The sequence below is a fragment of the Papio anubis genome, chromosome 9 (assembly GCF_008728515.1).
Source record: "Papio anubis isolate 15944 chromosome 9, Panubis1.0, whole genome shotgun sequence".
Classification (NCBI taxonomy): domain Eukaryota; kingdom Metazoa; phylum Chordata; class Mammalia; order Primates; family Cercopithecidae; genus Papio; species Papio anubis.
The window spans coordinates 32248669-32273938 of NC_044984.1; the positions used below are offsets into that span (position 1 = coordinate 32248669).

At 35.0% G+C, this 25270-nt stretch overlaps 1 protein-coding gene across 1 annotated transcript in view; it reads right to left on the reverse strand.

The window, feature by feature from the left end:
* Positions 1-25270, reverse strand: part of SYT10 (synaptotagmin 10) — a 66653-nt gene that overhangs the window by 34328 nt on the left and 7055 nt on the right. Inside the window, exons 2-3 of the mRNA XM_003906194.4 lie at positions 18995-19352; positions 1790-2357 (exon numbers count right to left, since the gene is read on the reverse strand). Coding sequence (XP_003906243.1) covers positions 1790-2357; positions 18995-19352 — 926 coding nt within the window. The remainder of the gene's footprint in view (positions 1-1789; positions 2358-18994; positions 19353-25270) is intronic.

Below are 25270 nucleotides of genomic sequence, written 5' to 3' on the forward strand. Positions count from 1 at the left end.
AAAATTTCACTGTCAATCTCCTAGTCGATTATACTAATTTTTAGATTTTATTGGCAGATTATATACCTCTGAGCCTGAATATATGTACAGAACATACTTCACTTTTTAATAAAAAAATGTGTTTGTTGCAACCCTAGGACTTAGAGCGTGCCAAACATAAATAGGTACTCAGTAAATATTTGTTGAATAAATAAAAAGTAATAATAAGACTGAGGAATCAAGAGAAATAATCTAACAATTAACTGCCATCTGCATTTGTAGAATTCTAGAAGGTGTTATTTTTAAAAACAATAAAAATCAGTATTCATCATGTTTTCCCTGTGGGAATATAGGTAATAAAATGAACACAAATGTGAAATCAAAAGAGCCCCACTGTGCATTTGAAATATGATCCACTTTCAAAATTCCTTCTTTGTTCCCTAATAGGTATCACAATAGAGATTATGACAGAAAAATTCAACAACTAAAAATGTTATGATGCTGGAATACAATATTGAACTGGCAGCATAAAGTTTCAAATTAATTTATCCACATAATTTACAATGACAATATAATTATTCCACATACTGATTGTAATTAGTAAAACATTCATAACTGGAAAAACACAAAAGGACCTATTTTGAATACAAAAGTATCCTTATGTTTTAAATAATCCCTTGTCTCTGTTCAAAACTTCAACGCTTTAAACTTATAAGATGTATTACAACTCAAACAAAAGATGGTAAATATGTAAAAACAACCTGATGATAAAAAATTAAATGTCCCCATTTAAAAGCTAATAAACTAAAGCAAGCAATCTAACTTAAGAGATCACTTCTCTAATTCCACTTCTATAATTCTATACCGGACGAATAATCTTGAAAAAACCAGATTTACAAAAAAAGAACACAATTTTTCATATAACAAAATTTATGCCTAACCTAAGTGTCTAACAGTAAGAAAATGGTTAAGTAAATGGATCATGTATTTCAACATCATGCGCTGAAACGAATATAGAATGAAAGAAAATTGGTGTGAAAAAAATTAAGCTTAGTATGGTCTTAATATTCTAAAGTACGCATAGCAAAAAGTTGGAAAGCAATATGCCAAAATATTATATATAATTGGTAGCATTGTAGATTATTTTAATTTTATGTTATGTGTTTTTACTCTGTTTTTAAAATTTTCAGTACTGAAGTTGGTATTATTTTATAATCAGAAAAAGCATTTTGTAATGAAAAAGAAAAGTTTTAATGTAAACAATGATTACTTCTTGATCATTGATCATTTCATATATTGTAATTGTGTGTATTCTATGAAAGCTTGTGAAGTAATGGGTTGTTTCATATCAAACCAAGGACTTTTCAAATAGCATCAAAGTACATTTTAGGTTTGATTTGATGAATTATCTTAAATAATGAAGTCATTATTCTTAAAGAGTGAAATAATTTCTAAAATAATGAAATTAACAAAATTATCTTAAATAATGAAAACCAATACTAACTATGAGGAAACTGGGTGCTGTAGATAGGATATTTATATTACAGATAAATATTTTAAAGGAGAAATAGTCTACAAGTTCTGTTAATTTATAAGAGTTTTTTTTAATTTACACAATCACTAGGGTTACCAATATATTCAGCATTAGGTGACTGAATTATTAGTAGTAGAAATGAAATCCTACCTTTGCAGGATCTTAGACATAAATTCCATAACTCTGTAAGACTTATCCCAATAATTTGGGTAATAATTAGTCATATATCATTGTAAGTCAAATAAAAAACAATATATTGGTGGAATTACTACTTACTGTGGTAGCACAATGAATATCTTTCCATACTGTGGCTTCCCTGGAGAGATCAGAGACTTCAAACAAATTATCAAGAATCACTTCCCCAATCATGTCATGTCTAGAAAATCTGTCAAAATCATATACACTGAAATGTAGTTTTCGGTTGCTTAGTTGATCGTATGCTACAGGAAATTGAAAAGTTTCATCAAATAGAGGATTTAAAGTCTTTCTGTGCACGCGGGTCTGAAATTTCTTTTTCCTGTCTGGAAGAAGATACATCTTCACATAAGGGTCAGAAGTTCCTGTGAAGTCTTTAGCAGGGAGATCTAAGGCTTTGATAATTTTAACAACTAGAAGTTCATTTTCATAATCATACTGGAGGGTAAAGTTAAGTTTCCCACAGGTTTTGACATCTTCTTTTTGGTTGCCCTCAGAGTCAACTGATCTCTGTTTGTACAGTTCTGGCTTTATCCTCCCAATGCTGGTTGTTGTTTCTCCTCTTTGTAAAACAGGTTCCGTGCCCATGCTAAAATCAACACTGGAAACCTGCATTTGCCTCGGCAGGTGTCTTCGGAAGGAATTGTGGCTGAACACACACACATATACACAAAATCATTGAGGGAGATCATTTTGATGAGAATGTTATACAGTGGCATATAAACTCTCCCCCACCCCCAGAACAGTGAAAAGATATCTATATCTACATAGATAGACACAAACATATAATCAAAGAGGTACTTTTGAAGAAAAATAAAGAAGTACAATATTCAAAGAGAGGTCTCCTAAAATTCCAGAACACCTGAAACACTTAAATGTTCTTTGTGTGAGTGTGAGTGTGTTTGTTTTTTTGAGACAGGTTCTGTCACCCAGCTGGAGTACAGTAGTGCTATTATAGCTCACTGTAGCTTAAAACTCCTGAGCTTAAGCCATCCTCTGGCCTTCACCTCCTGAGTAGCTAGGACTACAGGCGTGCGCCACCTTACCTGCCCAGTTAACTTTTAAATTTTTTGCAGAGACAGAGTCTTGCTATGTTGTCCAGGCTGGTCTTGAACTTCTGGACTCACACAATCCTCTCACCTTAGTTTCCTAAAGTGCTGGGATAACACATGTGAGCCACAACATGTGGCTGGCAAATGTTAATTTTCATATGCTTTTGGAATTTTGTACTCTCAATCATAAGCATATAATTAAAATTAAGCACAAAATTAAAAACAATTCTTAAAAAAACCTGATTAGCAAAAAAAATTCAGTATTCCACAGAAAATTGTGAATGTTACCAATCATCTGAGTCCATCTAGATTGTAAGCATTATACAGACAAAATCATTCAGATGGCTGGTTTCTTTTCATCTGGATATTTGGGTCTCATGAATTTCACGTTTTAGTGACTACAGTATTAAAACAAAAACATATTATAAGTCCACATTTTCTTATAATGAGTTGTTTCTAATTCTTAATCTTACTAAATTAATATTTACTTTTAAAAAGAATATATGGTTGTGACTGCCAAAAATGAGTACATTTTCTTTTTTTCAACATGCTGTGGTCTTCAGAAACTCTAAGGATAAAAACAAATGTAGAATTTTAGAATTTGAGCCCAACAAAACAAGTTTTTAAAAATTCAGACTGAATTTCCTACAGTCACTATTACTACTCATCTAGTCAACATTTCCAGAATATTAAATATATAAGCTTACTAATGTCTTCTACATGTGACTTGCATTAAAGATCTGCTTCTTTTATACTTCCTCCAAGCTTTCTGGCATGAACTGTGCCATATCTCCTCAAAGCTTAGTCCCAGGTCTTTTGTTACATTTCTCGTCAGTCTGTCCATCAGTTCTTGGACTATAATTATTGTCTTGAATTTGATGGTTTCTCAGATAAATCCCAGCTACATAAACCTCTAGTCCCATATCTCTAAATTTCTAAGGAAGATTTCTAAACAGATGTCTTCATTTTGCCCCAAATGCAAGAAAACTCATCATTTTCTCCCTTTTGCTTGCAAATTCATTCTTTATCCCACAATCTCTGACAATAGTAGTAACATTTTTATCAGTCACTCATGCTTCCAAGCATGAAGTATGCTTTGAATCATTCTCCTTTTACACATAGCATTTACTCGGTTTTCTAAATCCTGTTGCTTTTCCTTTGAAACATCTCATATAATTATTCACTCCACTCCTTTTCCATTGCTATGGAGTCCGGATCCTTATCACTATATACTTTGCTTTCTCCTGTCACCTTCAGCTGGCTTTTTTTTCCCTTTCAGCTCTGTCTTACACTTAATATCCAGTCAGTACACCCTCAGAACACTGATTTCAAAATACTTTGTTCACTTCTGTTGTCTATTGCAGCAGGTCTACACCTGTTACAGCACTAAGTAATATGGATGACATTGCATGATTAATATTTGATTCACTGATGCACAAATGAAGCTCAATTTCTTTTTTTTTTTTCGAGATGGGTTCTCACTCTGTCACCCAGGCTGGAGTGCAGTGACATGATCTTGGCCCACTGCAACCTCGATCTCCCATGTTCAAGCGATTCTCCTGCCTCAGGCTCCCAGGTAGCTGAGATTAGAGGTTCCCACCACCGCACCTGGCTCATTTTTGTATTTTTAGTAGAGATGGGGTTTCACCATGTTGGCCAGGCTGGTCTCGAACCCCTGATCTTAAGTGATCTGCCCACCTTGGCCTCCAAAGTGCTGGGATTACAGGCGTGAGAAGATTGATTTCTTTTTTTTGTTTTGTTTTTTGGGACGGAGTCTCGCTCTGTCGCCCAGGCTGGAGTGCAGTGGCGCGATCTTGGCTCACTGCAAGCTCCGCCTCCCGGGTTCACGCCATTCTCCTGCCTCAGCCTCCCGAGTAGCTGGGATTACAGGCACCCGCCACCACACTCGGCTAATTTTTTTTTTGTATTTTTAGTAGAGACGGGGTTTTACCATGTTAGCCAGGATGGCCTTGATCTCCTGACTTCAAAGAAAAGTTTACAAATTAGTGACCATCCAGAAGTGAGATGCCTGGGCACAATACCATTTGAGAAGTGGTGACAGGAGCTGAGGATTTTGAACCTAGAAAGGAGAAGCAGTTGAAGAATAGGGTAAAGATGGATTAAGGCTAGCTGTCTTCTAATGCCCGAAGGACTGTCATGACAGCATTTAGGAATTTATGGAAGGGACAGAAGATAAACTTTAGCTTAATATAAAGGAACGTTTAAGATCTAGAGCTCTCCAACACAGTAAAGTAGTGAATTTCCTCAAGCTGGAAATGTAGAACAAAGGTTAGATGCTGTAGAAAAATATTCCTGCCTCAAGTAAGATTTGGCCTCAAGTCTAGCATCACACTTGAGGCAGGAAGCATTAAGTGTTTTCTAACCTTAAGTTTATTCTGTGATTCTCTGTCATTCTACAGTCCTTCAATAATTTTACGGGCCTAAATGTTTACAATGCAGCATCAATATTATGTGCATTAATACAATGGAATTTGTTAAAATCAGAATTATAATCTAAGGTGTTGCCAAGTTCATTCTCTTACATTTAATTTACTTATTTACTTTAACTGTACTGAACTGTTGAGCAGTAATTCAAAAAACACCATAGAAAATGCTTAGGGCTGTATTGAAACTAATTCAACCTCTCTTTATGGTCCCCTTTCATACAGAAAAGGAAGACAAACCAAAATGAGCCGTGAGAGTATCAGTAGCTCTGCTTGTTTCTACTGTACTATTCACAGACCTCTCAAACATGGACCTATGGTTCAGTACATACATTGCAAATTAAAGATTCATACAAGTAAAGTGGTGGAAGGGTGTCACAAGTGAAAGTAAACTGCAGTGTTTTTGAAAGATCTTGTCCTCCACATTCTGCTCAGCTTCACCCCCAGAATGAGAAGCTTTTAGTGTGCTGTCACAGAGAATTATATGGATAAAAGGAGAAAGCCTACGGAAAAATGATATTCCAATATCAGATTAGTGCTGAAGTATGCCAAGAATTAGAATATGAAAAAAATAATGTCTAATACAATTTGTAAGAAAATAAAAAGGAATAATAAAAGATGGGGAAAAATAAAGAAATATACACTACAACATTTTCACGATAAAAAGTTAGGATGCCTTTGCTCTTCAGATTTTGCCAGTAAAAGCTAGTACTTATGATGTTGCAGGTACGGGTGTAAATTCTTTATCAATTCAACTGAGCCTCATGTAACCCAATCAGGCACTCACTATTATGTTCCCAAATGAGGACACTGAGGCACAGAGAAGTGAGTAATGTATTCAAAGTCTTGCTGGTAGGCAGGTGCTAACATTAAAATTTCACTGAGGCAGTCTGGGTCTAGTGGCCACACCCTTAGCCACCATGCTATATATACTGTTATATTAATGGTTATCCTATTTGAATAAATTACTTCAAAAATCAGTTATTCTACTAAATAACCATATAAAATATTAAAGTGTCAATTTATATATATTTATATGTTTTCCACTTAAATATTATATATAACATAATTATGTAATCCACTAAGATCTGAAGTTTATTTGGTTAAAATAGCTTGAGATATCTTTTTAGAGGTTTTAACTTATTTGACTTGTTACCAAAAATTGGAAGGGAGCACAAGTGTTTAATTTGTAAATGAAAATGATCAGACACTGTGTACAAATTTCTTATTGAGTCTATAGTTATGATACATTTTATTAGAAATGACATATTTTGGAAATAGCAACAAAGTAAAATTTGTAAGGCGATTTGTAGTATATCATATATTAAAAATGACTTTTAAAATTTGACTATAATTGAAAAACTGTTACTATATAGAGAAACATACTAGAATTACTTTATCTCAGGTGAGAAAATTAGCCCCTAATTTAAACCACACTGACTTTATGACTCAATATTTTAGTTTCTGTATCTAAATGAGTATACATGTAAAAAAGTCTTTGCTAACTTAAATCTTGAAGTGATTTGTTTCTTCAGATATATGTCACTCTATTGCATTAGGCATGACATGAAATGTATTTTGACCTTGAATCTACCCCAGATATTAAGGATCCGGAGCTTAAACTAGGGTTAGCAAAGGTCAGAGAGAATTTATGAAAATGAAAAGAATATAAAAAGGAATATAAGTGGTATATATTACTGTGAAATATTAAAAGGGTCTAGTATAATCTAGTTTGCATATTCATTATTCTTAAAATATTTAGGATATTTTATTGAACAGAAAATCAAATATTCTTGCTAAAGTCACTTTTAGTTATGCAACAAGCTTTTGATTTTTGGGAGCAAAACCCCTAAGAAGTTAATTCCTTATTTTTTTTAATAGATTTATTCCATCATTTCACACTCCCTTGTGCTTTTCAATATTATAAAACTTCAATTTTCTATCCTCTGTGCCAAAATTAGTAATTTCTTCTTTATGACTCTGATTATATTTTTGCAGCTGTAAAGCCCCTTATGAGAATAAAAAACTAGTAACATTTTTGTTCTAGTAAGTCAGTGTCCTAATTATAGGGTAAATAGCACATATTCTAAGTCACAGTTTAGCTAGTCAGTTAAGACAAGCTTTAATGAGTACAATGTTAAACTATTGCCATGACAACACAGATCTTTTTCTTCTGGCTTTTTTTTTTCTTTTATAATGACAGTGATTAGTGGCTATACAGTCTCACACAAATATCCAACCAATCACAGTGCAAGTCATTTGACTGTTACTAACCCCTTTCTATCCTTCAAACCTAGTATTAGGTTGGTGCAAAAGTAATTGCATTTTTTGCTGTTGAAAGTAACGGCAAAAACCGCAATTACTTTTGCACCAACCTAAATTCCATCTTATTCTTCAAACCTAGCACTGTCCAAGCATTCTCCCAGAGAAGGAAAAACTTTCCCCATCTAACCTGGAACTCTGAGGGTAGCTAGATATCGTCAATATTAGTTGATGGCACTGGAATATAATGTATTAATATGGTCACTTTCAAATATTTACTACCAATAGATCCTTTTCTTCCAATAAAATCTGAGGCTAGAATTTGACTATGTAAAGACAGAGCTGCTTTGGTTGACATGTGGTTAGAGTCCTGGAAACTCACTGGAATATGAGCAAATTCTTCCCAACTATGAGAAGAAAGTGTTTAAAGATTTTTACAGAGAGATGAGGTGGAAAAAGTGCTGGACTAGAATCTGACTACAGTTTGGTTCCAGCTTCCCTATGTAGTGAGGGCAAATTTGGCACATCACTTAACTTGTTTGAGCTTTATTTTTCTCATTTATAAAATGGTTCTTTTACAGTTTTTGAGAAGATTAAATGATATATTGTATATGACTTTCCCAGCTATCATTTTTCATATTGATATTAGTTATTACTATTATAATTCAGGACACAAGGAGCTGAAGTGCAAATGCCATAATGAATTCTAGTTTTGACAAAGTCAAATCTAGGCTTCCTGGGGATGTACAAAGTCATTTCTATGTAAGCATGTCCTGGACCACTACCCTGGGCTAAAGAGACCACCTGACTTCAAATCTCAGCATCTAATGGGAAACCTATATCCTCTTGCTCTAATTTGCAATGCCTCTACTATCTATTAAATCAACCTTAGATATTGCTTAAGAAATTACAGAAGAAAAGTAAAAATATCTTTAGCAGCTTTCTATTTATTTAATAATTAAGTGTTTAAAAGAAATTTATCTCCATTTTAATATTAAAATCTGCATCAGAAATTCTCATCATATATTCAGTTAGATCCCGATTTCATAGTTAAAGAAGCTTGAGTAGCAAGACTAAATCAAGTTTCTGGTTAACAAAGTTTTTATTCTCAGTTTCCTGTTTTCTTCCATTCAACTTGAAACAAAGACAAGGTGATTCATTCATTACACAAATATCTGAGCATATACCATGCAAAAGACCATAAGGAGAGTAAACTGTATAAAATGCCACAGTGGATTTTTAAAAATAACCCATTGACCTCTACATTCTTAATCTTTTTGGAATGTTTTTTCACCTTATTTACCTGGTAGAAATTTGGCTCTTCCCCAAGGACATCATTTCCTATGCGTTCCTCTCACATGGTGGCTGTTATTTCCCATGGCCCTTATTCCACCAGCTTGCCAGTGAAGTAACTGTTTCTTCTTGACCCCCATTACCACTTCACACCATTCTCTTTTTTGTTGTTGTTGAGACAGAGTCTCACTCTGTCACTCAGGCTGGAGTGCAGTGGCATGATTTCAGTTCACGGCAACCTCCACTTCCCTGGTTCAAGCAATTCCCCTGACTCAGCCTCCCAAGTAGCTGGGATTAAAGCCACCACACCGGGCTAATTTTTTTGTAGTTTAGTAGAGACGGGGTTTCACCATGTTGGCCAAACTGGCCTCAAACTCCTCACCTCACGCAATCCACCCGCCTCAGCCTCCAAAAGTACTGGGATTACAGGTGCGAGCCACCAAGCCTGGCTCACACCATTCTCTTTTAAGCTACCACACCCATCTCTGAAGCTCAAGTCAAGAACTCACACTCCCATTACCATTTACTGTTAGTGATCTATTGATATCCAAAACCCTCTCTATAAAGTCTTCATTATCTTAGTCTTCTGGTTCATGAACATTATCTTTTACAATGTTTCTGCTCTAATTCTGGCAATCAAAGTATTTCTTCCAACCCTTTGGCCTCAAGGTTCAATGAACTCCTCTCTTCCAATGATGTTCTCTACTTAACCTCAGTCACTATTATGTAAATAGCCAGATTTTGTCATCATCAACTGCAAGCTCTCCACAACCGCAATTTCAGGCATGCTTCCCTCTGATCAACACTTCCTACCTTTTCAGGTTCCTTTAAGATGGAAGAAATAATGGTATGCTCTTGTGCTGAGAGTACTAATAAAAGAGAGGGGGAGAATTAATAATGCAAACATCAGAGAGGAGGATTCTTAGAAGTGACAGGAGGCAAAATGGGATCTAACATGAAAGTGGAGGGATTAGTTATAGATAGGTGCATTGAACATAGTATCAATCAGGAAGGCAAATATATGGGATAGATGCTGGTAAGAGGGTTGATGATGTGGTGGGAATCTGTGGAAGGTTTCTGCCCTTTGCTTCAATTTTCTTAGTAAAATGGGAGATAAGGTCATTAATTAAAACTGAAAACTGAGAATGAGGAAGAAGGTGATAGAAGTTTGAAAAAAGGTGAGAAGGTATAAAATGATGTGGTTTGAATGTTCCCTCCAAAACTCACATGGAAACTTAATCCCTGATGTGGCAGTATTGAGAGGCAGAGCCTGTATTGTAAGATGTGACTAGGGCATATGGGCTCTGCCCTCATGAATGCATTAAATCCATTCATGAATCAATGGATTAATGAGTTAATAGATTTGTGGATGATCACAGGAGTGCAGCTGCTGGCTTTATAAGAAGAGGAAGAGATTGCTGAGCTAGCATATTAGCATACTCTGCCCCTTTGCCTTGACATGTTCTGCACCACCTTGGGACTCTGCAGAGTCATCACCAGCAAGAAGACCCTTGACAGATGTGGCCCCTCAACCATAGACTAAAGCTTTTCTAACTATAAGAAATAAATTAGTTTTCTTTATAAATTATCCAGCTTCTGATATTCTGCTATGAGCAACAGAAAATGTATCAACACAATAGTCTTGTGACTCTCAAAGATTGAGAGGGAAAACAGATTTTTGTTTTAGCACTAGATAGCTAAATGAGGAATGTGGTCATGAATTTCAAGTGGATTCATTAGAGTTGTTTATATTTTTTTCCACTCACATTGCACATGTGCAAGTGTACAGGTGACAGAGCAATGAATTCAGGTAGGGCTGTGGTTTTGCCCTGCAAATACAAAAATAGAAAGCAACAAGAGAATTGAGGATGTACACAAGAGTGACTCTGATTGACCATGGAATTGAAACTGAGTAAAGAAGAAAAAATAATAATATCAAGGATATAGGAATTATGACATAGTGACAGAATCAATGGATTGGAGGTTTTGGTGAGTTGGAAGGGTTGTCTGAATTGGGATGTAAAGTTAAAAGAACTTTCTATTCACCCCACTTTCTCAGTGCTGCTCTGTTTCTCTAATATATTTGCAGCAAAACTTTTTGAAAGAGTTAATTACAGTATATTCACCGTCCAGATTCTATTTAAACTTACTCTAATCAGCTTTTCATATACTGTACCACAATTGCTCTTGAAAATGTGAACAATGTTGCCCCCACATTGCTAAATTCAAACAGGTCCATTCACAATCATTCTACCCAGCCTTAGCACACTCCCCTGACAGCTACTCCCTCCTGGGAGCTTACTTACTCTCCTCATTTGGCTTCCAGGTTCCACCCTCCCGGCTTCCCTCCTACTTTACTAGCCTCTACTTCTCAGTCCACCTGGCTGTTCCCAATCTCTCAACGCTCAGAAATTTATCCTTTTTCTTCTTTTTCCCATCTACTCTCAACTACTTGATGATATCATCTCCTGGCTGAGGACATAATCTACATGCTCAGGATCCCAAATTTATATATATGTTACAGATTCACTTCAGAGTTCCAGAGTCATTACCTAGTTGCCCACTGAGCTTGTCCACTTAGATTTCTAATAGAATCCTTAAATGCCACAGGTCCAGATCTCCTCTTCTTGCCTCTCAAACTCACTCCATTCACAGTCTCATCTGTCTCAACTTGATTTTCTCAGATGCTTAGTCCAAAATCTTCAAGTCATTTTTGCTCTTCTTATTTCACTCACATGCCCCAGCTCACCTATCAGGATAGTCTGTTTCTTATACCCTCAAAATATATCCAGTCGGTTCTCACGAACATTATTAACTACCACTTCCCTGGTCTGAAACATCATCACCTCTGACCTGGATTAGAGCCTCCTTAGCGGACTTTCTGCTTCTATCCTTGTGCCTTCCTCAATGTCTCTTTTCAATACAGCAGGCAGAATCATATTTTAAAAACAGGTCATGCCACTCCTTTGACTTCCTCTAGTGGCTTCCCATATTACTCAGAGTAAAAGCCAAAAATAATGTAGCCCCCTCTACCTCTGCTTTGTCTCCTAGATTTCTCTTGGTGGGAACATGTAGCACAGGTTCTAGCTTCAGGGTCTTTGCAGCACCTGCCTCCTCTATATGAAAAGCCCTCCCAGACTCCTCAAGGCTTACCTCTCTACCACTTTGAGTCTTCGCTCAATTTACCTTCTCAGGAAGATTTATCCTGACTACAATGTTTAAAATTGCAACACTGCCTCCCACTCAGACTTTCCTATCCCTTTGTTTTGTGCTATAATTTTCTATAGGACTTATTACCTATTATAACCTCATATAATTTATAAGAAGGTGTGTGTGGGGGGGGAGACTTTTGACAGTTTTGTGCCAAATGTGTATCAAATTTCAAGAAAAATGTCTATGACATAATAAGTGTTCAATAAATATTGTTGAAGAAAGAAAATATTTTCTCTGAAAAATTTAGCCGTGTGACTAAATAGCAATTGAATAATAATAATAAAAGCTAGAGAAACAACTAGTTTTCTTCTCAATTATTTAAAGAGATGGCTAAAATCCATTCAGTAGTTTACCTTTATTCTATTCAAGAATTTACAGGCAATTGGTTCTTTAATAAATTTAATGAAATAAATGTTCACTTATTCTGAACTTAAAACCTTCAGATTATGAGAATAACATACTGCCTATTGTGCTAAGGAGGCAATTCAGTTATTCTCAAAATACTTACTTTGACTTCTCTCCATGTTTAAAAAAGATACAAGATATAAACATCATAAAACAATGATAAGCAATTGCTTTTGATGTAGCATATGTTTAAATAAATGTGTATGAAGCAATTAGGTTGGAAAATACTTCTTCATAGCTTTTGATCTACAGATAATGTTCTGAGAACATAACATATATATTACAAGAAAAGAAGTAAATATAGACTGAAGCCTTAAACCTTAAAAAATTCTCAATAACAACTGGTCAAAACAATAAATCCAAGAACTTATTTTTTAGCATTACTTGATTCCTAGAAGGTCATTTGACCATAATTCTAGCTCTGGATTTCTATGCTCAGTGTGCAATTTTATGCCTTCCTTTACTTTGTAATATGTTTCTGACTCTCATGAGCTTACCTCCTGGTGAGCTCAGCTAGGTTTTGGAGAAAAATAGTCATAGCTCTATAACCGGGTTCATGTAACAGTCTTGATGACCCTTCGTCTGTGCCTCCACATCTCCTTGACCTTACTGCACATAGTGTATTGAAATTACCTGTTTTCAGATTTGTCTTCCACTCTCCAAGACTTTCTTCTAAATTGTGGTCTTTATCATAGCAGAGACTAAGTATTATTCATCTTTTAATGTATTTCATCATAAACATTTGCTAGGAACTAAGAAAATGTATGTTGGAGTTTGTATGAAAATAATTCACCATACGATTCCTGTGACTAATAAAACCAAACTTCCCAAGCATTATTCATATTATATAGAAGAGACTAAGAAGCTGAGGTGGGAAGATTACTTGATGCCAGGAATTCAAGACCAGCCTAGGTAACATTTTGAGACCTCATCTCTACAAAAAAATTTTTAAAAATTAGCCAGGCCTGGTGGTGCGTGCCCGTAGTCCTGGCAACTTGGGAGGCTGAGGCAGGAGGATCACTTGAACTAGGAGCTCAAGGCTGCAGAAAGCTATGATCATGCCACTGCACTCCTGGGCAACAAAGTGAGACCCTGTATCAAAACAACAACAGCAGCAAAAAAGAACCGAATCAGTGTTTGTGTATAAGACAATATTTATAAGTGCCAGAAAACAAACTTCAAATTTCAATCATTTTGTTAAGGTTGTGACTCTGGCTTTAGTTCAAAGAGTCATCTCTTTTCAGAAAAGAAACAAGGGTGTACACCTAATACATTTCTTTCATGAAGGGGATTATTTAACCACCTCAAGTTCCTGCAAAGCATGTTTTATGAACTTCTATTTCAGGGAGACAGATCTCAAGTCTTTCCATTGTTCTGGGCAAGTGTTGCTACTTGATACCCTAACTAGCCATACATCTTTTAAGCTCCTCCTTTTTGTAATATCTCATTTTTCATTCCTTACAGTGTTTTAGCATAGATAATTTCAATCTTAGCTATCTTTTCAGAGAAATTCAATTTTTAAAAAACATTCTTACAGTAAAGTTAACTATGGAATCTCATTTTATGTATTTTTAAATAATTTTTCATTTTTCTTATAATAATGTACATTAAGCATTCTTTTGGATACTATGCATGATGATTTTAAGCATTACTCTTCTAATCAACCATAGCTAATTGCAAATATTGTAAATTCATCAGCACATATAAGTCAGTGATTTCTTCCCATGTACATTTTCCTGCTTTTGTTTCATGTTCAATTGTTTCTGCTATTACAGTTCCTAATTATTTTCAATAGGTACTTAGAGTCCTAAAGGTCATAAATCTACATAATTCCTCATCCTCAATACATTATTTTGCCAGTTACTATTCACCTTGTCTTTACATCATTAATAAATGCACATAAAATTGATTCTCATACTCATCCCTGTGTGAATACGATCATTAACCTCTTTCTAATATGAACACAGTGTATCTCACCACTCATCAGCTGGTGTGGCTTTTAAAGACGATGTATTTAAAAAGGCAAAATAAGTGGAAGATGATCAATCAATCAAAAGCATTCAATTGACATTATATACCTATACATTGGTGGAAATTAGGAGGGCATAAAAGTAGGTTATACACCCTTGTTCTCTGAAAATTTAGCATCTCGTTTGGAAACAGCTGGAGCTCAATATTAAGATACAAAATAATTGCTAGGTTGTAATTAGCAATTACAGTTTTAATAGCATTGCTGTTTTAATATAGCAATTTGTTATTTAATACAGCAATAACAGCTTTAAATAATAAAGGATAATAGTTAATAATTGGGCAGATAAAGTTGGACTCTCAGATGCATTTTCCATAAAGATCTTATAGTACATAAAAACGAGGTTGTTACTCCACACAAGGAAAGCAGCATGAACAAAAGCACACAGGCAAAGAGAGTCAGGTCTTTAGGAGGATGGTAAAAAGACCAAGCACCCTTCTAGTGAGCAACCATGGAAGATCAATGGGATAAACAAGATGAGGTCATTGAATTCATTTATTGATTCTTTTAATTCAGTAAGTTCACTTTGAGCTCCTACAGTGTTTTGTTAAGGCATCAAAAAGCAATATAGAAGTGAATACGGCAGATTTTCTGCCTAAGAAAGCAGCATACAACTCTATATGTGGGGGTATATAGAACCAAAATGCTAATGGTAGCTTGGTATAATTATAGTATAACAGCCTTGAATGACTTTTAAAAGATTTGGACTAGACATGGAATTACTGAATTGCCACTTAATGTTTTTTTACAAGGGATCTTAGATTTTCCTTTACAAATTTTCTTAACGTTTCTTTTTTGTTGTTGTTTTCTATTTCCTGATTTTTATTATGCTTGAACATAATAAAAAGTAATTACAAAGTAGATATCTTCTCCTATAGTCTGTGTTATAAAATGTTGCCAGGTGAATTATCCTAAAACATAACACTTATCCATAGAACTCCTCTGCTACAAATACCTTTTGACAAGAGAGACTCTGAACATGTTGGCCATGATTTCAAGGTTTCACTATATTTCAGTTTCAGCTGATTTTATCGTCCATTATTCCTTCACTTTACTCTATTTTTTGATCAAAGTACCTTACCTGCTGTTTTCTTAGCAAAACTTCCTACTCTATGATTTTTCACATAATATGTTTCTATCTAGGATGCACATCCTCTCCCAATTGCCACTTACATGAATTTCCAGTTTCCTTCGACTCAGCTTAATGGCTCTTCTCCATGCCTTAGCTGGAAATAATGTTTCAATGTCCTGAATTCCACATTCTCCATCACATAGCTGGCATTTGTAATTCCTTATATTGGTATTGCATGTATTGTCTCCACATTATATTATAAATTTACAGAAGTGGTCACAGATGCTTAGAGTTTTCAGAGTGGAAGGAGTAGGATACATTGACTATACCCAGGATTAAATATATGTTGCATAAGGTTATTGGATGCATAAACAATCAATCAAGATGACGCTTAAAGAATATTAGTAATGAAGAAATACATAAATGCTGGCTGGGTTGTTTGGTTGCCTGCCAGGCTGATAGGACAAAATGTCCAGGTATTTGAAAAGGGAGACGAGAATTTGAGAAATGTGTGTTTCTAGCGATGCTGCTAACTTCTACGCCCATCAGGATGCTATTTAAATACAGAGACAAGTAAAACTTGAAAGACTATGATGTCTGAGCCAAATTAAAAGGAGTCCCAATAGACTGGAGCTGTGACATACTAATAAGGTGAGGAAACAAAGTATTAAAGTTAAATTCAGTGTGTGTGTGTGTGCATCTGTGTGTGTGTCTCTCTCTCTCTGTGTGTGTGTGTGTGTGTGCGTGCCTGTGCATGTAGGTTTGATTTTGCTACATCTCAGTGAAAAGTTGGCATATGAGCAGAATAATTTGACTCATAATGTACCCTCGATCTCTGTGTTCATGTGGACTACATAATGAACTCAGCAATTTCCTCTTCCTCTCTCTATAAAGGTAATTTCTAGTATGATTAAGTAATTAATGTAGATGAGGGTTTTGAGAACTAGAAATAATCATGTTTTCTGCAAGGAATTCATCCCAAGGCTAAACAGATTCAAATCATGACTCTAGTCATTCATGATAATCATATAAAATTCCAGATTTTTAATTGAGTAGGATAAACAGGAAGATGCTTTTCTCCAACCTCCCAACTACCTGTCCTAAGCATACTTTGTAACCAACATATTTAATTGCAGGAAAACTACATCCCCGTGGCATTTAAGCTTAATTTGTGTTCTTCCATCTGGATAAATTTGAATTTTTACTCTTCCCAGCTGCATGACTTCAGGCAACTTTTTAAATCTCTCTGGGTTTCATTTAACTCACATGTAATGGGGATAATTAATAATACTTTCTTCATGCAGGTTGGGGAAGGATTATCAGGAAGGGTGCCTTGGCATAGTGACAAAATTTCAAGTGCTCAAAATTCTTTTCTTCTTCTTCTTTCCCCAATCACCCATATGAACAATGAAAGTCAGAGGCAGGTGAAATGATACCACATTTCTAGCAAAACTCTGAATGCGTGTTGCAGTTTTTCCTCTTAGAAAATATCAGATATATACAATCTAATTTTTATGATTTTAAGGTTGAAATTTTTATGTTTTTCTGAGTTGTTCAATTTCACATAATTACTGAGAAATCCATAGCTAGCAAAATGAAGCCTTCGCTCACGTGTTTTCATTCTCCTCTAGCTAGGGATAATCAGACAAGTGGTCTCTTTATACTCAACAGAAAATATTTTGGAGACAGTATTTTGTTTTTCTGAGGTTCCAAAAAAACATTGATTACCTGAATTTGTCTTCATTGAGTATCTTTATATAATCTGTACATATCAGCTAAAGAGTTGAATAATTCTGAATGCTAAGCTAATATATATTCACAGGGGTTGGTATTTCTAAAATGTTTTGCAGATTAATTGAAGATTTTTACCCTGAAATTTCTGAGTGTCTTAAGTCTTCGTGGCTATAAAATATCATATTTGGCCAAAGTTTTCAGGGACGGTAGTGATAATCAAGTAAATACATCAGGTAATTTTACAGCGGTTTTCCCCTATAAGTATAGTGAGATCAATGTCTTCGAAAAAAGGAAGTTCCTCCCAAAGACATTTTTCCCCTATTTGTAAAACATGTAAAAAAAAGTGGTTTATTGGACAATTATTTTATAGTTCAATAAATATATATATAATTCAATAAATATATATATAGTTCAATAAATATATAATAAAAGTTAACATGGATATTTATTGGGTTACATTACACAAAAATCATAAATAAGAAAATTGAAAATGAGCCTAAATATCATTGCTCAGGAACACTTGTCAAAATAAAAACAAAATATGAGGCATTCCTTAGTTATAAAATTTAAGTAGCACAGAAAAGTGTAACATGAAAAGGACACCTCCATCCATCCTCCTTATCCCAAAGTTCCTTATCTCAAAGGGAACAATTATTCTTATCCCTCTAGAATACATTTGAGTAAGAAGTGGATTTATTTGTAGATACAATTCTCTTATTTACACATAATACATATTGAACAGCCTTTCAATTCTAGTAGCCAATATGTCCCAGTTTTTCAATTTGATAGATTTCGAAGCCCACAAAGTATTACCATGTTGGAAAACATGGATGCACCTTCAGTTTAGAGAGATAAAAAGGTAAGATTAGGAAGTCAATCAGTTTGCAGGAAATAGCAGTTTCCTCTCAATAAGAGATCATTGATTTTACCCCACCCTGGAATAAAACTAGTTGCTAGTTTTGGGAACCCGAGAAAAACTGCTCTCATGCAATTTGTTTTAAGAATTGATGCCTATACTTAGCAGAAAAAAACGCCTCTTTACAAGAATCATTTTTTCCTGTACAGTTAATACATATAATGTGAATATACTGTGGTGAATTAATTCCAACAAAGTTTTGTTGATTTTTCCCAGGCTGAGTTAAAATGTATTTCCTTAAGGAAGTCCTCTTCTTCCTCCCTTTTATGTACACTCCTCCATATGCCCATGATATTTGGCTTCTTGTGGAACTTATACTTTGCCCAGTTAAGAATCTGGTCTACATGAGCTCAAACACACAATGAAGTTTCATGTTTTTGGTATATGTGTTAAATAGTTGCAGACTAAATATGAATCTGTTAGTTGTGACTGTGAAATTCTAGATGATTCCTGATTGTATAGAGCCTCCATGATATGCATTTCAAATGGATTTCTTAATATTTATTGGTTGAATTAAATTAAGTTGAAAGACCACAAGTAGCAGCTATCAACTGATGATATTTCAAAGCAGAAAGTTTAACAATAATCTGTAGTTACACGATTTTACTGAAACCTCACAGTCTGCTAAGCCCCTCTCATGGTCCTGCTCCCTATTTGGCTTCTTTGTCCTTAGTTTCTCTCTCTCTGCCCGTATGTACTTTGTCCTACCCTTTCTCTCTTTATGTATCTATTTCCTATGTCTTTCCCATTTCTCCTGTTTCTCTTTTCTTCCAACTAAAGTTTTTCTCTCTTATGAAATTTCATACACACACACACACCCACACACACACACACACACCAGTTTTATATATTTAATCTTTCCTTACCGAGATGATGACGTAGGTTCAGTAATTTGTCTTTGCACACGTGCATGTTTAATTAAATGTTCTTTTAAAGCAGTTTGGACTTCTGCTGGGATGTCAGGGGAAGTGTGGCTGATTTTTATTGCAGGCTCAATAGCTCTTACGGCTGGCTTTTCATTTTCCTTAATTTCTTTTTTCTCTTCAGTCTCAAAAACTTCAGTAGGAGCACTTGAAATGCTCTGTGGAAGGGTAGTGACGTTGGAAGTCACAGGTTTGCTTTTCCAGCATGGCCAACACAGCTTCCAGAAGACAAAAAGTGAGACAACCAACAAGGCCAGTCCACAAAAGCTGACAACGACTGCTAACAGGCTGACCGAAATATCTGGAAAAATTATAATGTAAAAATGATTAATTAATATTGTACATTAAAAAGCAGAAATGAAAAGAAAATTTTACATCATAATTGTTATTATTTCCTGATTTAGAGTTTCAAAAACTCAATTTTAATTTATCTTTGTAGGAAGAAAAAGTTAATAATCATTCCTGGAAATTCTCAAAGGAGATAATTGAAAAGTTCCACCCCAGTAAAAATTCTAATTATATACAGGAAAATTATGATGTATGCATATTTCCAAGTATACTATGATGGGTCCAAGATTTTGCAAACTCCATTGATTCTTTCTGATAATTTTGTATTATTTTTGTTCCTAATTTCTCTTAATTTCTTGAGTCCTAAATTAATCAATGAATTGTGCTCTGGTCTGAATTTTTGTATCATCCCCAAAATTCATATGCTGACATCCTAATCCCCAAGGCCATAGTATTAGTAGGTGGGACCTCTAGGGAGGACATTAGGTAGCGAGGGAAGTCTTCATGAGTAGGATTAGTGTCCTTATAAAGTAGGCTAAGGGAGCTCTTTTGCCCTTCCACCATGCGAGGCCATAGCAAGAAGGTGTCATCTATGAACCAGGAAATGGGTCCACAGGACTAGTGCAGGCATTCTCCACGGGGACTTGACCCTGTACATTTTGCAATATAGAGAAGCAGAAAATTTTCATTTCTTGAAGATGTCAAGCTTTTTCCTCAAAGAAGGGGAAATTGATATATCATTTCTTAAGGATGGGGGTTGGTCAAGATTCCATCATAATTACAATCTTGTAGCTCCTTGCATCCAGAGACATAAGGCATGGGGGAAAGGGAATTCCGCTTAATAGAAAACAGTGCAAGAAGTTAGATTAAGTAGAATTTTATCCTGAAAAGTAAAACTAAAATTATGTAAGCAAGCTTATTGTCTTTTATTTATGTTTTGCATTGCTTGCCATAGCAATTATGACTAATCATTAATAGTATTAAAAATGAAATCAAGTGCTTAATGCATTCTTCGTGACATATTTTTCCCCCAATAACAAGCCTTGTTTAACAAAATAAAAAGAACCTATCAAAAGATTGAGTGAGGATCTAGGAAAATTTATGAAGTCAACAAAAATTTTTAAAGACATTTTCATATTTGTGATTCATTTAACTATGACATGGAGTACACATTTAATTCAAAGAAAAATGAGTGGTCCCAGAAACATTTTAAATCAAGGTGTTGAAATGAAAATTTGCATTTCAGAACTAACATTTTGGCTAAGAAGAAGACAGAAGTGAAGACAAGACTGGAAGAGGAAATACTAGTTAATAGATTACAACAGCTATCCTTGTGAGAGACTGTAGTGGTTCTGAACCAGGGTTGCTGAAATGGGAAAGAAAAGATTCCAGAGAAAATCAAAGCCCTAGTGAAGGAGTGTGAAGATTAAAAAGGACAAGAATGTGACTCACTGGGATGATGAAGTAAGGAACACAATGACTTCAATTTTGGTTGTATTGAGTTTGAAGTACTTACAGTCATGCAAGTAGAAATTTTGAGTAGGCTATTGGTCATGCATAAATGCAAGTTAAATAAATTGCAACTAATTTAACTTCCTTAAGTAGTGGGATCTGAATCCATAGAAGATAAATGCTCTTTAACAGAATTCTGAGTACACCAATATTTAAAGAAAGAGAGTTTTAAGGAATAAGAAACCTGTACAGAAGAATGGGGGAAAGGAGAAAGAAAGATATGGAAAAAAATCAGGTCAGTCGGTTTTCACAGAAGCTAGGAGAATATTTTAAGAAATGATAGTGTAGATCATTAAAATAAGTTCAATTAAAACAAGAGTTGAGAAGTGACCATTAACTTTAACAAGTATATCTTTAGTGAATTCTATGAGACCAGTGAAGCAGACGTTGTGTTAACCAGATTACTCTGGATTAAGAAATGATTGGCGGCCGGGCGTGGTGGCTCCCGCCTGTAATCCCAGCACTTTGGGAGGCCGAGACGGGCGGATCACGAGGTCAGGAGATCGAGACCATCCTGGTTACCGCGCTGAAATCCCGATTCTACCAAAACCACAAAAAATTAGCCGGGCATGGTGGCAGGTGCCTGTAGTCCCACCTATTCGGGAGGCTGAGGCTACTCGGGAGGCTGAGGCAGGAGAACCCAGAGGGCGGAGCTTGCAGTGAGCCGAGATTGCGCCGCTGCTCTCCAGCCTGGGCCACAGAGCAAACTCCGTCTCAAAAAAAAAAAAAAAAAAAAAAAAAAAAAAAAAAAAAAAAAGGAAGTGACTGGCAGTGTGGAAGTGGACTCTGTGAGAGTAGATAATTCCTTCAAGAAATTATACCTAGGAAAGGAGGAGAGAGAGGGAGCAATAACTACAGCAACACATAGAGTTGATGAAGGTGTTTTTATTCCAATGTGCAATACCTCAGCATGCTTCAGAATAATGAGAAGGAATCAGTGGACAAGAAAGGATAGGCAATTAAGCAGAATAATTAAGAGTTAAGTCCCATAAAAGGTGACAATGGATGAGATCTGAAGCAAAGATCAAAGAATTGGATTGCTTCTTTCTTTGTAAGAAAGAGAATTGTTCTGGATGCCAGGAAGGTTATAGGTCTGGAGGCAGGAAGTCAAGTGAATTCTTGTTTATAACTAGTATTTTTCTCTCCAAAGGAGGAGTTAGGGTTAACTGCCAATTATGTTGGAATATTTGGGAATAGTTTGGGATATCTGAAGAGCGTGACAACAATTTGAAATAGGAACTATAGAGAATAGGAGAAAATTGAATAGGAAAACATCAGATGCCTGGTCAGAATATACATTTCTTTCGAAATTAGAGACTAATAAAGTGATGCTAGTCTGCCTGGTTTTAAAATCTTCTAAACATTCAGCAGCTTTGGTGTAGGGGCAGAGAGACAAATAAATTCATCCATGGATGAGGTTTTTGGTTTGTTTGTTTTTCCAGAAGAGTGTGATAGACCACAAAGGAGAGAGTATATTGGACAGATAAAATGATGCATCATAAGTAGGATGCCATATTTATTGAAAGAAAATTCAGAGATAAATAGGAAAGTTAATAGACTGGAGTTTCTAAATGAGAAAGATGAACTCATAGGAGATTTTGGTTGGGGATTGAAATATTTGGATTTACAATGCTATGGTAGTATCGTTCACCATAATGACAAGGGTTTGAGTATGATCATAAAATAAAAGAGGTAAGGTAGACTAGAGAAGATCACTGGAGGAAGGTGGCCAATCACCAGGAGGCCAGGGAGATGAATATGAATGTCCTGGCTTTTCTACATGGACTTTCAAGTTACCCATTCCAATGGGCAAACTTGGTGACTAGGCTCTCTAGCTCTAATTTTCATGTCTCCAGATAATTCAAAAGAATCCATTACATAACATTCATCCTATTATATCTGGAAAGATTAAGAGTTAATGAAATATACAGAAATTAGATTAGGCTCTGAGATAATTAGGTTTAAAATTGCTCAGACTCTGGTTTGGTTACATACATATGCATAAACATTATTCTGCCACTGTCTGTCCATATGTCTGTCGGTCTGTCTGACTATATATCTCTAACTAATTTTAGTTAGAAACATTTTACTCTTTTATCATGTCTTAATATCCCAAAATAAAGTGACACAGTTAGGAAAAACTGAGAAAAAGATCACTGTCATCAGAAAATACAGGGAACTTCTAAAATGCGACTTCCTCAGAAACTTTTAGTATAGCACAACTTTGCTAAAGTCTGTATAACCAGGCCATAACATTTGCATGATCTTGTCCACTGAGACTTAAAAATACTGCTGGGTCCAATTACCTACTACCCACGCAGCTAACTATGATCATGCAGAAAAGCACAGGCCAAGTGTCCTGTTCTCAAATCCAATTACCACTGCTTGAATTGATACTCTTCTCTGTGTCTCTATGTATCTTTTTAAAAAGTTTGAAATTCTAGTTCATTTTTAACTTTTCAAAATGTACAAAAATGTGATTTCCAATCATTAATCAGAAATTAATATAATTTAGTTCATCGATATTCCAAGCCTTTTGTTTTTCCTGCTCCGTGTTTTTGCCTGACCACACTACATGTTTGCTTATGGCACCATTTCACAGAGAAAGAGGGGCAATAAAACTCAAATCGGCAACTCTTAGTCAAAGATGAAATTTTGGGATTATCTCTGAAGTTAATTTATTTATACTATACATCTGATATGACCATTATAATAATTAGGGCATGCTTCTGATTTCTGTAACAAGGGACCAAATTAATAGTGACTGAAACAAGATGGTTTATTTCTCTTTCATGTGAAACGAGACTGTCCCAGCATAAACAGGCCACAGCAGATTTATCACCTCCAAGGTGCCTGGAATTCTGGTTTGTTTTACATTTTTGCTCTGCTATTAAAAGGTCTTTGCTTCTCTTTAACGTCCAAAATGGCAAGGTACTATGTCCATATTTCAGCTGGATGGAAGAAGATAGAAAAAGGGAAGGCTATGTCAATATTTCAGGCAGCTAGATGGAAGAAGAAGATGGAAAAAGGGAAGGTGAAGGTATGTCATTTCATTTTAAAAGTACAAATTTGAAGTTGTGCACATCACTGCTAACTTCCCAAGGGTCAGGACTTAGTCATGAGGCTATACCAAACTGGAAGGAGATGGAAAAATGTTCTTTTAAAATGTTTTATGCTGCCATATTCTTAAAAAAAATAAGAGATCCTATTGTTGTGAAGTAGAAGCAGGAGATGAATATTGGGAAGCAACTAGTAGTCGCTTTCTCATCGATAAATCTAATACATAATATAATCAATCACCAACAATCCTTGCATGTTGCCTCTTATAATGCCCATTTTAAATGTATTGATCTTTGCTTTTCTCTTGAATCTCAATAAATGGTAAAAATTATATTAATACTATATTTAATCCATTATCAAATAAATACTTTAATACATTTTGCATTTTTGAAATCAGGATGTTATCTTAGTATTGATGGCTTGTCACAATAGCTAATAGCCAGGCAATAATTGTGTCATAATTTTCGTTATTTGTGTATGTGCTAAAGCAAAAACATCAGCATCAAAATTTATAGAAGTCCAAGTGGCTCGTAAGAGAATATTGGAGAAAATACTGAAGCATATCCTTTAACCTTACAAGTCAATTTTTTGGAAATGTGTGGTGAAGGTGGTGAGTCAGATGTATTTAGAAATACTGATAACATCCCACATATTTGCACAGTTAGCTTTAGAGCACAGTACCATTGGCCTGTATATCTTTTATGAATTCTTTTAAGAAAAAAAATGTATCATTAACACTTTTTATGGCATAGAATATGAAATGTATGGAAAGGCAAGGGCATCATTAATTCTGAATCAAGAAGCCGTTCAGAAGAATCAGACTCAGAATTTTAGTTTTAAAATCACTTTTAACCTATGTATTTATTTTATGTTTTCCTTCTATATTTGTGCCAGAGTGATATAAGACTTCTTTAAAAGTCTAATTAAGTTTTAAAAGAGGTTATTTCTATACATATAAAATAAAAGTCGCACGTGATTAAAAAGCATTGTGCCATAGTTTATTTGGCAACATTCTCTTTCCTTTCTTGGTGCCACATAAAATAATGGTGCATCTTATAATAAAGGCATCTCTGATTTGATAAAACATGGTACCAAATATGGTATTCAAATATCTAAATTTATTAAAAAGCTTTACATATGCTCATAATTGAGTAAATTATAATTTGTGACTGTATATTACTCATATATTTACATTAACTTGAACATCACACATAGCATCACATACATTTAATTGATGGCACTAGTACATTTAATGCTTGGCACAGTGGCTTTCACATAGTAAGTGCTCAATAAACATTGCTTGAATAAAGGCATAATGCTAACCCCACTTCTCAGGTACATTAACAGCTCATATTGTAG